Raw genomic sequence first — 15223 nt, forward strand, 5'->3', positions numbered from 1 at the left:
TACAGGGCAACCACCATACCTCTGTGCAGCCTGTTCCTGTGCCTGACTATCTTTACTGTAAAAAAATTTCTTCCTTATATTCAGTCCAAATCTTCTGTTTAGTTTGAAACTATTTCTCTTGTCTTATCACAACAGCCCCTGCTAAAGAGTTTGTCCCATTCATTCTTACAGCTCCCTTTTAGTTACTGAAAGGCCACTCTCAGGACCTTCTCCTCTCCAGGCTGAAAAGCTCCAGCTGTATCAGCCTGTCCTCACAGGAGAGGTGTTCCATCCCTGGAATTATTTTTGTGGCCTTCTCTTGGACATGAAGGTAAGTTTTCAAAAGCAGTGTTATTTCACCCACCAAGAGTTGGTTTGGGTTTTATTTTGTTTTAAATTTTACTTATTAAATATACTGATAACATGCAGAAAAAAAATCATCAACATTCGCGTATACTACCATGAACTAATCTTGAAAGTTCACATTTGGAAAATATGTGAAGAAGGTCCACCTCCTATGCTGCTGTTCACAGCTCTGCCACTAAACTGCAACTGAGAATATGATCTGCACTTAAACAGGCTATTATAGTACAGCATCAAAATCCACTAAGCCTATTCAATTCAGCTTGTTCAGACAACATGCCCAGAAGTAATGTTGTAAATGTAAAAATAACTGAGAACAACTTATATCAAAATGGCAAAGCATTCAAGTAAGATGGTAATAATAAGTGCTTTGATTATTGTCGAGTTACAGCCTACTGTCATGTTCCTGCTAGCCAAGAACAAACTGATCAACACATTAAGGGCACTTCTGTACAAATAACCCCAAATAAATAATCCTTAGATAAACTGCAGTGGATTTAATATAATTCAAAGTCTAGACATTCTACTTCCAGATATTGTATGAATAAAAACAAAGCTTTTAACGTAATAAGTTTAACCCTAATACATGGATTATGAAAAACAATTCCACGATGGAAAACCATATGGGATTTTGATTTGAAAAGATGCCATGATAGAATTGGTATCTTTTTTCTTCCTCTGAAGTGTGTACATCTCTAGCTTGGGATCATAATGTCCACTGGATTTCATATATGGCATAAAAAGTTAAATGTAAAGACCAGGCTCTTCCATTCCAGTTCAACTTCAGACAGTTTTCTATGAGATGTTTGCAATCAAAGGTGCCATGAGGCAATACTTTGAATGAGTTGAAAACTCAGATTTTCCGACCTCAGATACCTCAGCAAGTAAAACAAATAAGAAGCAAAACCAAACTCTTATTGTTAGTTTTCTGTGGCTAAAGCAACACATTTAAGAAATACCTGAAGACATAATAGATCAATTGAGTCCAACATGCTGTTATTTCCAAACTGTAGTTTGCAACTAATTACAAAATCAGGTAGAAAATCAATTTAAAAAAACAAACAAACAAACAAACAAAAACCTACAATCAACAAAAAGATTTGAAACAATGACCTCAACTAAGGTAGATCACAATTTACAGGTTATGAACACATTTATATCAAATGAGAGAAGGCTACTGTAATTTACAAACGTAACAGAGAAATAATCCTAACCTGAAAACTATAATAAAAGCCTGGAGACACTAACAAAAGGAGACAGAGGCCTAAAAAAGATGGTCAACAGCATACAAAAGTATGCATTCAATGAGCTATTATACTGAGTTTTGGAAGCAATCTATCAAACCATGTCTGATCATTCTCAGGAAAAACTTCTTTACAGAAAGGGTTGTTTAGCACTGGAATAGGCTCCCCAGGGAGGTGGTTGAGTCACCATCCCTAAATGCGTTTAAAAACCGTTTGGATGTGGTGCTCAGGGACATGATTTAGCAGAGGGTTGTTAGAGTTAGGGTAGTACGGTCAGATTGCAGTTAGACTCGATGATCTTTAAGGTCTTTTCCAACCTGAGCAATTCTATGATTCTGTGACTCCATGATTCTGTTTAATTTTGAGTCATATTTACTGTCTCCCTTCCCATGTGGCTTGGTCACTGCTATGAAATTCTCAGTTGTGTACATTACCCTTCATATACAAATTTCTGTCTTTCTGTCTTTATTGAAACCACTACACTGAGGGATGAGAATTATAGAGTGAATGTATCAAGTTGTTACTTTTCTAATTTTAAAAACAAAAAAAAGCATTTTAATATTTTATGCTGTCATTCAGCACCATCAATCTTGGTCAACACTCACTAGCATTAGAAAATGACTGCACTGAGCATCAGACCAAGTGCACTGTGTGCAACCTAAAAGTTTGCTTTCTTTAGCAGGTTAGCAGACAATCATGGCAATGTGGTTCATTTGAATCTTTTGCAGATCCTTTACAATCTTCTAAACACTGCTCCTTTTCAGATGTTGAATTGTAAAGACTAAAAGAAGATTTATAAAAATAAAAATGTGCATTTATTATTTTAAAATGTCAATATTCAGGCTAAAATATAACCCCAATTAAACACCTAACTTAAGACTGGGGTAGGTGAGAGGGGAAAATGGGAGAATTCCACCAATTTTCGTGGAAAATAACAGTTCACCTGAGGAAGAATTTGGAGGCAAAGGGGCCATCTGGATCACACATACAGCACTTCATACCAGGTGATCAACAGGGCAGCCCAGAAAGAGAACTGCAAGAGGGTCATAAGGGCAAGCTTACATATCTATCCTTAGTTGCTGTTTCTCTGTATATGAAGTTTTCTATCAAATAAAGAGGGAAGGTTGTGTCCTTAACCATACAGAAGTTCAGTTTTCGCATTGTATGCACACAGAGAAATAAACCTAAAATGCAAGCACTTAATTTCTTCCAAATGAAATTAATTTCATTAAGAACTAAGATTAAGTTAAATATGAACTCAAGAAACAAACCGAGTTTGACAGAACTTAAAGTAGAAAATGCCTGAAAAATTATTATTTAGTGAAGATTAAATACTTACATTTTAAGAAAATATTCAGTAAATTAAATCACTTCTGTGCTGTATGGCATGTAAAATGGTTTTTGAGAAAGAGAAACACTTCCTCAAAATAATAAATCTCCTCTTGTGGCTGTTTTCTAGATACAGAAAAGTATTTTTGAAAGTGTCGAATAGTCCTAAATGTTACGGTCTTTTAATGCTTAAGCTCTCTTAAGGAATTTTTATAGTTCTAACCAAGGGCTGTATGAATGGAAAATAACAGTGCAGTAACCAAGAAACAGGGCAACTGCAGCAGCTAGCTGCTTTTACAAGCCTCACCACTAATCTGGACTAGTCAACGCACACAGTGATCTGGCTAATACAAAATTCTGACCTGCTTGATTTTCAACCATTAAACTTAACATTCAAAATAAGCACAAGACAAGTACAAAAGTACCACATAGGAGTAGCTTTCACATGCCAAGATCTAAATAACTTCATGATCTGAAAGATAAAATACTTGCGGATGTCAGTTGAGACAAGACCCAGAAACACCAAAACACCTGTAATTCTACACTCAGTCAGATAAAGGAAGGGACAGGATTCTTTGATTGGTCTGAAGAGAATAGTTCTGTGCAGGCTGCTATTATTGCTTGAGAGAAACAGAAAAACAGTACTCAGGTATGGGTTGACTGGAGAAATTTCTTCACATTTAAGAAACATGCAAACTTTGCAGACTCTGTAGACAAGTCAAATATTTCTGTAATTGTTTTTCTTCCTTGATGATTAATAATACTAAGTCTATGTACTTCTGAACAGTTTCTAACCAAGCTCAACAGTATTTACGTATTTTGTAGGCACAAGGGAGAATTAGAATTTCTTTTATGTGATTCAACCAAATACATTTTCCAGTCACTCCTAATGACACATTCAATAAGGAAAAAAGAAACAACCAAACACAAATTTAATGCTCTTTTAAAATAAAACCAGGTTGCTTTAACAAATTTGTTTTTAGTACTCTTTTTCATATGTAGTTTTTTCTTTGAGGCACAACAGCAATGCTTTCACTGTTAAGAAAGCTTGTGTGGTACGAAGTTTAGGATTGACTCAGACAATTCAGATTTGACTATAGGTCTAACTGGGGCTAAATATTTGTCCTATCTGACTCATCATGATTATTATGCAATTGAGGTTTTAGCTCTTTGTAACTAAATAAACCATTAAGATTAGTAAACAAGTTTATCAAATCTAAGGTTATTATCTTTGTTCCTAAATACAACTGTTACCTGCAGAGAGACAATAGAACTACCAATATTAATTACTTACACTCTTAACGCTTTTAGTGGTATAGGGATTCTTAATCACAAAAAACTTATACCATTACTTTAAAGAGTAAAGCAGTTTGATTATTTGCATCTGTCAGCAGATGTAAGCAATTTGGTTTCACTGTGAATGGAGCATTAACATCTATGACTTCAGGTCAACAAAATCTTTTCAAGTATATCAGGTGGTATAATTCATTTGATCTAAAGATGTCACTACCATCCAAATAATCTATCTTTTATAAGAACATTTCTTCACTCATGAAGACAAGAAGAAGCTGACAGCTGCATAAAACTTGATAGGTACTTTTAAAGATTTAACTGTTGTCTGGAGATAAATGGGACAATGATGTATAAACTGAAAGGCTTAGAAATGCAGAATCCTTACCTTTGAGGCCTTCTGCAAGCTTCTTTTTAAATTCAGTAGATAAAAGAGAGATCATCTATAAGTTACTGAATAGAAACCTATCTGCAGACATTTGCAAGCTGTTTGCAGACTAGATACAGATGCATTTTTTCAAATACTTGATTCAGATATGAGAGTTCCTTCAGTCCCCTCTTCTACCTTTTTATTTTTTGATGTGAGAAATTATATATAACTCAATGGCAATTTGCCTGACAATTTGCTATAATGATGATCCTCATTGTACATCTTTTCTTATATATAAACAGTTCCTGCTTAGCTATTAAAATTTTGGAGACACAAGCGGTAGTCACAATATGCTTGGACTCTATTTTCCTCAAATATTTTGAAGACTTTGTTTTCAGAGATGTCTGAATAACTGTTAATAAGCAAAAAATTTATTGTAATTCCATAATTAAAGTTTGGTATGGTTACTCAGGAATTTTGACATGTGAGTACAAAATTTGGATCTAGACTTTTACACAGTTGTACATTAAACATGATTTGAAATATGCTCCCATGGTCTAATTAATCAAATTGCAGAAGTGTGACTACCATGGTAAAGTTTGGATTGTTTCACGCTGTCAGTGCAGAGCAAGAGATATTCCAAGAACAAATAAGCACCTAAAGTTATAAGGGACAATTATGATAAAATGTTTCAAAGAGTTTCTAAAACAGTTTTTATAAAGGGGATGGAAATTTTAAAAAGTAAGCTTAGCTGTGTTGACACAAAGGACAGTGAAGTTGATGGCCTGAATCATTTTTTATACTTTCATGTAAATTTGTGGTATTACCTTTAATTCATGCACATGGAAATTAATTTCCAACAATCACCTCAACTCTTAAAAAAATGAAGCAACTTTTTTTCAAATATCAGAGAATACTATATGGAAGAATGACACATCAAGTAACTTCTAAAAAGGTATAGAATGAAAACATTAATCCTTTCAGAAAACATTTAGGATACATGAAATCATTATTTTAACTGTCATAACAGACTTCGAACAAATACCATGGGGGAAAAAAAAAAACAAAAACTAAACAGAATAAGGCTGCATAGCCACGTACATTTTAATGCTCAAGCATTTTCTGAAATACATGTATGATCATTAGCTATCCCTAACGCTAGTCCCTGTATAATGGAATAGAAAAAACATATCATGGAGAGGATAGTTGCAGTTTAAATAGACTCAGTTATCTTTGATCAAAAATAAATGAACCTGCAAATATTGACTACTTTACTGCAACTTTCATTGTTCCACAACTTGATGTGCTACATCCCAAAGATGGAAGGGATTAGGATGCAACTAATGAGGCAAGAATCAGTACTGGTATCAGGCAGATAAAATGTATGTATACAAATAGCACAGACACATACACAAACACATATATACACACACATAGACACACATGTAAGACAGCAATTAACAGGACTTTAATACCTATGCATAAGGAACTGCAAAACTGCACAAACCAGTCAGTAACTTTTAGCACTGAAAGCTGCTTGAAAATTTAAGCATATAATTAACCTCCCACCTCACAGCCTTCCAGCCCAAGGAGCAGTCCATTGAATTTTTTCTACAAGTTATGAACAAGCCAAGGAATTTACATCACAGTCAGAGGATTCTTTTGCTGAATTAACCCCATCTCCCTCTGACCCTAAGAAGCCATAAACCAACAGGATACAGCAGAGGGAGAATGTGCTATAGTGTTTCAGCTGACCTACAGAGAGCTGTCTCTGTCATTCCAAGGCTGGAAATTGAGATGATGAATTACAGAGCAAAATGCTAGGTTCAGATGCAAACATCAACCACTTCCCTCCACACATGCACATGCAGACATGTTCACTCACCCCAAACCATCTCAGTTTCTGCAAAAGGCCAAGTACTGTTAGGGCTCATTTACAGAGTCTTATTCTAAGATAAAAGAGGGAAGAAAATTGCTTATTGAAGAAGCATGCATCCATCTGCGATTAACAGTATTTAGGAACGCGTGCTGCGTATTGAATAAAAGCTTGGTTTTTTGTACATAGATTATTAAGTGTGACAAAAGTACAAGTCCAAAGCAGAATGAGCAGGATTCCAAGAAACTTAGCTCAAACAGCCTTATCAAAAAAAAAAAAAAAAAAAAAAAGATACACAACTCTTTCTAAAAGACCTCTGCCTAGTTTCATTTGGTAAACACAGAACAAAGCCTCTTATATAAAGTAGCTAATAAAGTCTAGCTGACCACATGCACAGCAAATGCGATAATACAAATATCTGCAGTAGGACCTCAAAACTAATCTCTAAGACATGAAGCTCTTTGCAGTCTTTACACTTAGAATGTGCTGTTCAGCTGCACTGAGAACTTATCCCCAGATGTCTTTACAAATAATCTCTTGCAAATGGACAGTGGCTGACTCACTTCTAACTAAGAATGAAAAGTGATTCTTTGAAGTCTGGCTAAAAAAAAGGAGTCCACAGTTTTGAATTCAGTAATTTAAAATCGATAATTTTAACAGATACCAAGAGTATGAGGTACTCAACACAGCGACATTTCAAAACCAAATATTCCCCTAAATTTAACAAGTTTGTGGCTCTCTTCTGGTGAAATGAAGACTTTTCTGAAAAAGCCTGACAAGTTGTCAACGATTTTCACAATATTGATAACTTTATTACTAAAAGCCTTCAAATGAGTACTTTCTTTGTACTGTTTCCAGATAATATTAATTTCTTTTACCAACTATCCTGACATTCTTTTGAAATGATGCAAAACATCCTTCAGAAAGCTGTGCTTCACTCGGATCCCCTGAATACAGCACAGTTTTCTCACACCAAAGCAAAGTGTCTGCATACAAAGCAAATTATCTGCATACATTATGATCTCAAACAAGTTAGCTGAAGTCTTCAGCCACAAGACAAGTCAAAACCTCTCCTTCTGAAGTGAAACACAAATCTAAGAAGGCATTTTCTCACTAAATTTAGTATAAAGTACTGCACTGTATAACTTACTGATTATTATTTTTTTAACCACTGGGAAGTCAAAACTTTGAGGCAATTTCCTCCTGCTCCCTTTTTTCCACCTTTCATCATAATTACCATGAAATGATCAGGAGCTGTATGAGAATGACATCACAATACATATATGTGAAGAGTTTTAGAGTGAAGGATGCAAATAAAAAATCCCTCTAACAAAAATCACATTGACATCAATATAGGAAGTGGACTGGAAGAGGACAGGATCAGTTGCAGGTCGTTACAAATTAATTCAGCAAGATATTTCCTTTAAGTTGTAATTCTCTTGAAAAGTAGTACTTTAAGCTTTTTATATAGGGGACTTGAAAGTTTTCCTCATTTTTATTTGCAGTGAGATTCTTCATGAGGTACTATCACATTGAATGGATATTCCACTAACTGAAACATGCACCATCTCCTGACACAGAACTTCCTCCCACCATATTTAATCCACAAAGATAATAAAAAACCTCAGTGCCTTTCAACTTCTCCAAAGTTTAAAACGTCGTTGTTTACAGCTTCTGGTATAATAGTGGTTAAAAATGTTGCAAGCCTCTATCCCCAAGATTAGAGTTCTCCGGTGTGATGTTTCATTAAACTCATCTTAGCATAACTCCAAATTTTGGAAAAATCTGCTTGAGAGCAGTGAAACATTAAATGCAACTGGTAGGAGAATATGTGTGAAAAGCATTTTCACTTGGACATCTATAAAACTTTTCCCGAGATCTATCTGCACTATCAGCTTGTAAAACTAGAGCCTCTCTACTGTGCAAACTGATGTGTAACATGCACAGTACACAGAAACTGTACCTAAGGTTTCAGAAAAGGACCTATGAAATGAGAAAGAAAACAAAACAAAACAAAAAAATATATGAGTTCTAATTTCCATGGAAGTCTAGTACGTAAAAACAAGAAAATTAAAGGCTAATGGTTTGCTCATGAGATGGCAAGAAACATCCATAAATAAAGTAACAAAATAATCCTCAAACAAACAAACAAACAAACAAACAAAAAGCAAAACAAAACAAAACAAAAACAAAAAAAAAAAACCAGATAATTGGAATTGTTGGCAGTTGTGGTCCTAGAAATCTGGATTGATGGGCAGAGTGACTACCAGAGCGATCAGATTGCTTCCTTTCACTCCTGAAAACCTGGTTCATTAATGTATACAGCCCAAGTGAGTAAGTGGCTGGTCCTTCTGATTGCACAGTACCCAAGAATTCTCTCAGTTCTCATATCATATGCTCCATGAATGGTATTTTGTGTTTTCATATTTGTTTTTCTTCTTCCTTCCCCTTCTGTGCATCTTGAGGAAGTCAAAAAAAAAAACAAACAAAAAAAAAGAACAAATAACAGCTTATGTGATAGAAGATAGAAAAGACACAACATGAAGGGAGGACTTTGAAAGAGGTCGCGGAAGTGCAGTTCTAGAAGAAAGAACAAGCGTAAGGAAGAGGAATAGAAGAGAGAACTGTTGCACAGTGGTTCTGTCTTATCAGCTTTGACTTTCAGGGTCTTTTGTGTCTATGATTACATTATATACTAACCACCTGAGCTTATATGCAGGCTCATAAGTATGTTTTATAAAGTTTTCATGAGTGAAAAATGTTCCTAGCATGAAATTTAGCAAAGATGAAGAGGTAACTATTAAACTGAAGTTTAGTCTTTTAAATTGACTACAGGATCACAAAATTTGTTAGTGGTAGTCAAATCCAAAATCATAAAATACATCAAACTAATAAAAACCTGTAATCCCAACAGGTGGTCCTGATACACTGAAGTGATTAATACTTATGACAAAAAATCACATGAAGCTGAGTTATTAGAAACACCAATTCTGTCATTTTCCTGCAAACCAAATATGCTTATATGAAGTAAATGGAATGTCACAGAAAGACTACTTGTTAATAGATGCTTTGGCTGCGAAAAGCAAATCTACACAATTTTATGTTGGAAACAAATTATCACAAAGCGGCTCCTTTCATTTGCCTGCCAATTATATGAAATGAAAACATAAGCTCAGAAAGTGAAACCTATGTAAATGACACGAGTAGTTTGTTTTCAGTGTGTTTACAGAAGCACATAAGGAAACAGCAGCACAATCTGGGTGACAATATAAAACAAGTTACATAACTCAAACTTAGGAATACTTACAGAACAGCAGAATGATTCAGATGCTGCAACTGAAAACAAATTTGGAGCTAAAGTGTTCTAAAAGTAAAACATTCTAATTTGGCTAACATGTAGGCTGTAATAAAGTCAGAAGATACAATAACATGAGTCTGGAGTTTCAAAACACCTCAGAAGTCATAGAAATGAATGAATTCACACTGAATGTTCATATAAATAAACACATATATGTGTATATATAATCACAGTTCAAAACAGAACCTGGTTTTACACACTATGCAAGCAAAATGTCTGAAAAAAAGGCTGTTGGGCCTACCTATAAATTTCTGTTTCTAGATAAGCTCAGCATTTCTAGACAAACTTACAGATATCTTGGTATTCAATTTAGACATTTTTTTCCAGTTTGTTATAGTAAGTATCACTGTACCTGTATGGCTTCGAATATGAACTCTCAGTGTTCCATTGCTTGCAAATTTCTGTCCACAATATGGGCAAATTTTTTCTTTTTCACCTGTGTGAGTCTACATGAAGTGACGAAAGATGAGACTGGAAGTTACAGCATTGCCTTCAATTAGTAGAATATGGAACAGTTTAACTGTATTTCACATTGACCACTATTCTCTCCAACAACCATTAGTCATGTCATTCCATCATATCAGATAGAGATTTAAAGAAATTAAAATGTTCTTTTTATTTTCTCCTTAAATTTCTAAACTAATCTCATTATTAATATATAAAAAATGTTTTCATAGTTCATAAGTTTACAATTTCCTCAATAGTTATAACAAATTTCTAATTCATCCTCGTATATTTTCATCATTAAAATAATAATAAACCCATTTTTCAGATTAATTTCTCTGATAGCAGTTTATAAACTAGAAAACAGAAACTTGATCACCTAAATAAAATTAACTGAAATGGGACTATTTTTAAAAGCTTGTAATTTCTCTGAATTTTACTTCATTATTAAACGTAGTGCAGAGTTTTGCCAAATGTAGTACAGCTTTTTCCACTGACAACCTGAACAGGAGCTTCAAAAAGTCTCTATGGAGATTTGTGTAAATGATTTGTGACACTTTCATACGAATGAATCACAGACATCAGTTCATCTGAAACATGATAGACAGCAATGCTCCAAAGTGCAAGTTCTCACTGATTTCAGTCAATACACATTGCATATTGGATCCTGTCTGGTTTATAATAAATGCTAGAATCAGATTGTATTTACAGAACTAATCATAAGAAGGATATTGTGCTTGTCACTAAATAAGCTAATAAAAAAGCTCATAAACTGAGCCTGTCTTTTCAAATCAACCTTTTAGGGCTAAACTACCTTTTATAAAAAGAATTATTTCAAATTCTCCCATCCACTTTCTACAGTCAAAAGCAAGACCACCTTCAAGTAAGTTATATGCAAAGATTCTCCTTACTTTTTATGCAATACTTCCCAATTCTAAATTGAAGATTTATCAGCCTATTGAATAATTTCTCCTTATAGTCATGACAGCTTTTTAGAGGGTTTTTAATGACCTTCTCATAGAAAGAATATATATACATATTTTTTTATTTAACAAAAGGAACTGATACAAAGTTCTTCATTAGATTATAAAACCCTTCTTTCACATGGTACATGTTATTGCTGCAGTTGAAGGAAGATTTATACAAAGATAAGCATTAGTTCCCACATCTATAAGACATGGTAAAGTTGGAGAGGCAAGTCAAGACTCCTCTACATTTTACCCTCAATTCTGAAAACAGATTGGTGGAATAATGCATAGTATTTGTCTTAATCTTGCACTGAAAATAACGTACTAGTTACTCCATTACACTTAAGGCCATGGAAGGAATAAGTATGAAATAATTGATTTTACTCACTTTTTTATGACTTTTCAGGACTGAAGGTGTCACAAAAGCTTTGTCACAGAGATCGCACTTGTATTTCTTATGTCCATCATGTACAACTTGAATATGAACATTTAAGGTGTCCTTTCTTTTGAAAGTAGCATCACAGTGATCACACTTGAAGGTCCTCTCACCTTATGAAGAAGAAAATCAGGTTTGAACATACTAGCTTTCTGTGTAAGTACATTAATGCTTATCATTTCATAAAATTAATGGAATTGAAGAGCTACATCCTGAGAACGGAAAGATAATCTCAAATCAGGTAAAAATACCATAGGGAAATTAAGAAAGTAGAAAGTAGCTCTGACAATAAGATAGCCAGAAATGTGAGATTAAGTATAGCTAAGGATGAAATGGCTACGAGTGAAAAGGAACATGGTTTTATTCTCCAGCACCTCCAGTAATAAACAGTATGAAAAAAATAAAGGAGTAATAGACTTCATTTGAAACTTAAATGGTAAGAAAGATCTTTTTGAATACAGTGGAATTCTCAAAATAAGAAATACTTGCTTCTCATTCATGTCAATTTAAAAAAACATACATAAAAAAGATGAAAAATGCTATAGCCATGTTACTGTTCAAACTATAAGGTTAAGATTATGACAGAAAGTTAATATTACTTTTTAAATTAAATTAAATACTTCTGAGAAAGGAAGAATTAAAGAATTAAAGACTAAATTATCTGCAATATGGCACACATTCAGAAATCAATGTGCTTAGGGTTATAACCAGAGTAACAGTCTAAACTTGAAATTGGCTTTTTATATCCCAAAAAAATTGCCAGGCAGCAATTCTAATACAAAAAAAAAAAAAAAAAAAAGACTACCATAATCTCAGGGCTGTTGCTCACTTCTTACTTTTCAAGACAGAGCTCTGAGTTGCAGCCTCCAGATCTGAGTAAGACACAGACTTGCATATGCATTAACTAATTTTTCCAGTAGCAATGATATACGGAGAAAGATAACTTATTTTCTTGATACAGATCCACAAATCCTAAAATAATCACAGTTCTAGTCCAAAATGAATGCAAATTGATATCAGTATGCTGCATATTAAAGCCCATCTGATGCTGCATGTTGAGGCACTCAAAACCATTATTTCTTTATCACAATTTATAGATGTAATACCCATAAGTAAGGCTTACCAACACAGTGGTGCAACAAATACCCACAGACATTATAAAGCCTAGAAAAATTATTTCTGTCCACTATAAATCAGCCAAAATTGCCCTCTTCTCTCCAACTCTCAAAACACTTACTCCCTTTCTCTTTGGTAACAAAAGCTGTTTTGTCTTTGATGACACTGAAATATGCTAAAAGATGCTAGAATAAGTTGTCTCGCCCTAAAGTACTTGCAGTCTAGCAATCCAGAAAAATTTTTAAGGTCAACAGAGATACAATTTAATATGCTGCTATGTGGAGGATTAACACTTCTAAGTTTCTAGCGAACCTCTTCAGTTCTCGTCTTGGAAATATGAAACTACTTTGCAAACGAAGTGAAGTCATTACTATTTTTACTAAATAACATTAAATTTTTTAGTGCTTTAACAAAAGAAAATATCGAAGTAATTTCCATTAAAGGAAATTACGTCTTATCTGCCAGAGGGTAGAAAGGCATTACAGAAGAGCCTAGATAGCGATGGGCCAAAGTAAACCAAATGAGTTTCAATAAGGCCAAATGTCTTGTCCTGCATTTTGGCCACAACAACACCAGGCAACCCTATGGGCTTGGGGAGGAGTGGCTGGAAAGCTGCCTGATAGAAATGGACCTTGGTGGACAGTCGGCTGAGTATGAGCCAGCAGTGTGCCCACGTGGCCAAGAAGGCCAATGGCATCCTGGCTTGTATCAGAAATGGTGTGGTGAGCAGGACTAGGGAAGTCATCCTCCCCCTATACTTGGCACTGGTGTCTTCCTCCAATTATTGCAGGAGATGGTTCTCTTTCTCTCTCAGTCTCTCTCTCTCTCTCTCTCTCTCTCTCTCTCAATTCTTCTTTAATTCTAGAATTAAAGTTCTACTGGATCAAAAAATGTAAGTTTATTTTTTTTTAATTCAACCAATGTAAATATTCCTCAAATCAAAGCACTGTCTTCTATGCTACCAGGATTTTAGATCAGTAATATTTTTTTTTTATTTCAATTACTAACGCTAACATGGCTGAATGGTCATTCAGAGCTCTGTAAATATTGAGAAAATTCCACAAAAAATAAATCTGCACACAACAGTACAGTACAGAATGCCATGAACACATTAGTCAAAATGGAAAATGGCCACAGAATTTTTTCTGGGCTGCTAATTCTACACTATTGGCAGGCAACACTAGCATATAGTGAAGTCGGGACTGGCACAGGAGAGACAATTTCAGTTTCCAGCTCTGAAATGGATCACCTACAAAAGCTGAGTAAGACACCTACTTATATTTGTTCCCAATTTCCATTTCTTAAAATGAAGGATACTAACATAGTTAATGCAGAAGAAAATCTTATAATCAGATCTCAAACCACAGTCAATTTTCCACAGTGCATTTGTATTTGCATTTAAGTGCATTCAAAGGCAAGGTTTGAATTTGCTCTGAATTTTCTAATTCCTACTGAATAGAGTTGAATTTTAAGTCTCATTTAATATAGCAAGTTGTGTATTGGAACAAGGTGCTAGGGGTCTATTTTTTCCTCTGTCAGACAAGAGAACTGCTCTTTTTCCTCTGTGACTTAGCACTTACTGTTATGAATTAGTAGATGTCTTTGTAGAGAGAATGGAGTTCGGAACAAAGCTTTGCATTCCTCACACTGGAATGGTCTCTCTTCAGAATGGGTCTGCAGATGAAAGACAACATGTCAGAAGAAAGGCTCAGAGAAATCAATTAGCAGTCATTACAGTAATTATACTTAATTTTCCAAACTGAATTCAGGAGGGGGATATATTAACAATTTGAAATATCAGGGGACAGAAAATTAAAACAATCTTTATGCCATTATTCTGAACCCTAAAAGCCAGCAAAGCTGCCTCTGAATTAATGTACCACCTCAGAAATGTTGTATGTAAATAGAAATAAAATTAAGGAATAACCAGAAGGAAAACTTTAAAGTTCAGTTTCATTTCTGTATCAGAACTAATATTGACCTTAAATATTTTCTAACGTGAAAAAACATATAAAAATATATGTACACAAAACCCTGCATTTTTTTCACTTAACAGTAGAACTGATCTATCTCAGGACAGTAGTCTAAAATTTAGCAAAAATTTCTTAAATCATATGACTACTCTTGCTTATCTTTATTTCAGCTTCATGTTTAAAAAGAAATAAAAAGTGCACAGAAGCATCAGAATTGATTTTTGTTTGCTGTAGCAAAAATATACCATAGCTAAGAAACAGCATCAATAGACTTCAAAAAGAGATAAGTAGAAAGAGCCTTCAAAGCCATAAATAAAAGAAAAGGCTAAGATTGGATGAATCTCACAAACAGCAGAGTTGCTGAAGCACATTTCTTTTCTGGAGCTTGGGAAACATCCAGCTTCAACCTACTGTTGTAAATTTTCCTTTTCCACTCCTTATTTCCCTGGTTCTATCCCCATAGTAAGTTCAGATAGT

The 15223-nt window shown here is 34.4% G+C and overlaps 1 protein-coding gene across 1 annotated transcript in view; it reads right to left on the reverse strand.

Moving 5' to 3' along the window:
• PRDM5 (PR/SET domain 5) overlaps nucleotides 1–15223 on the reverse strand; it is a 56048-nt gene that overhangs the window by 20561 nt on the left and 20264 nt on the right. Inside the window, exons 8-10 of the mRNA XM_042812867.1 lie at nucleotides 14354–14447; nucleotides 11610–11770; nucleotides 10162–10255 (exon numbers count right to left, since the gene is read on the reverse strand). Of these exons, the coding sequence (XP_042668801.1) occupies nucleotides 10162–10255; nucleotides 11610–11770; nucleotides 14354–14447 (349 nt within the window). The remainder of the gene's footprint in view (nucleotides 1–10161; nucleotides 10256–11609; nucleotides 11771–14353; nucleotides 14448–15223) is intronic.

Source organism: Centrocercus urophasianus, unplaced genomic scaffold (genome assembly GCF_019232065.1).
Source record: "Centrocercus urophasianus isolate 14NV4802_14NV808 unplaced genomic scaffold, USGS_Curo_1.0 seq_13, whole genome shotgun sequence".
Taxonomy (NCBI): Eukaryota; Metazoa; Chordata; class Aves; order Galliformes; family Phasianidae; genus Centrocercus; species Centrocercus urophasianus.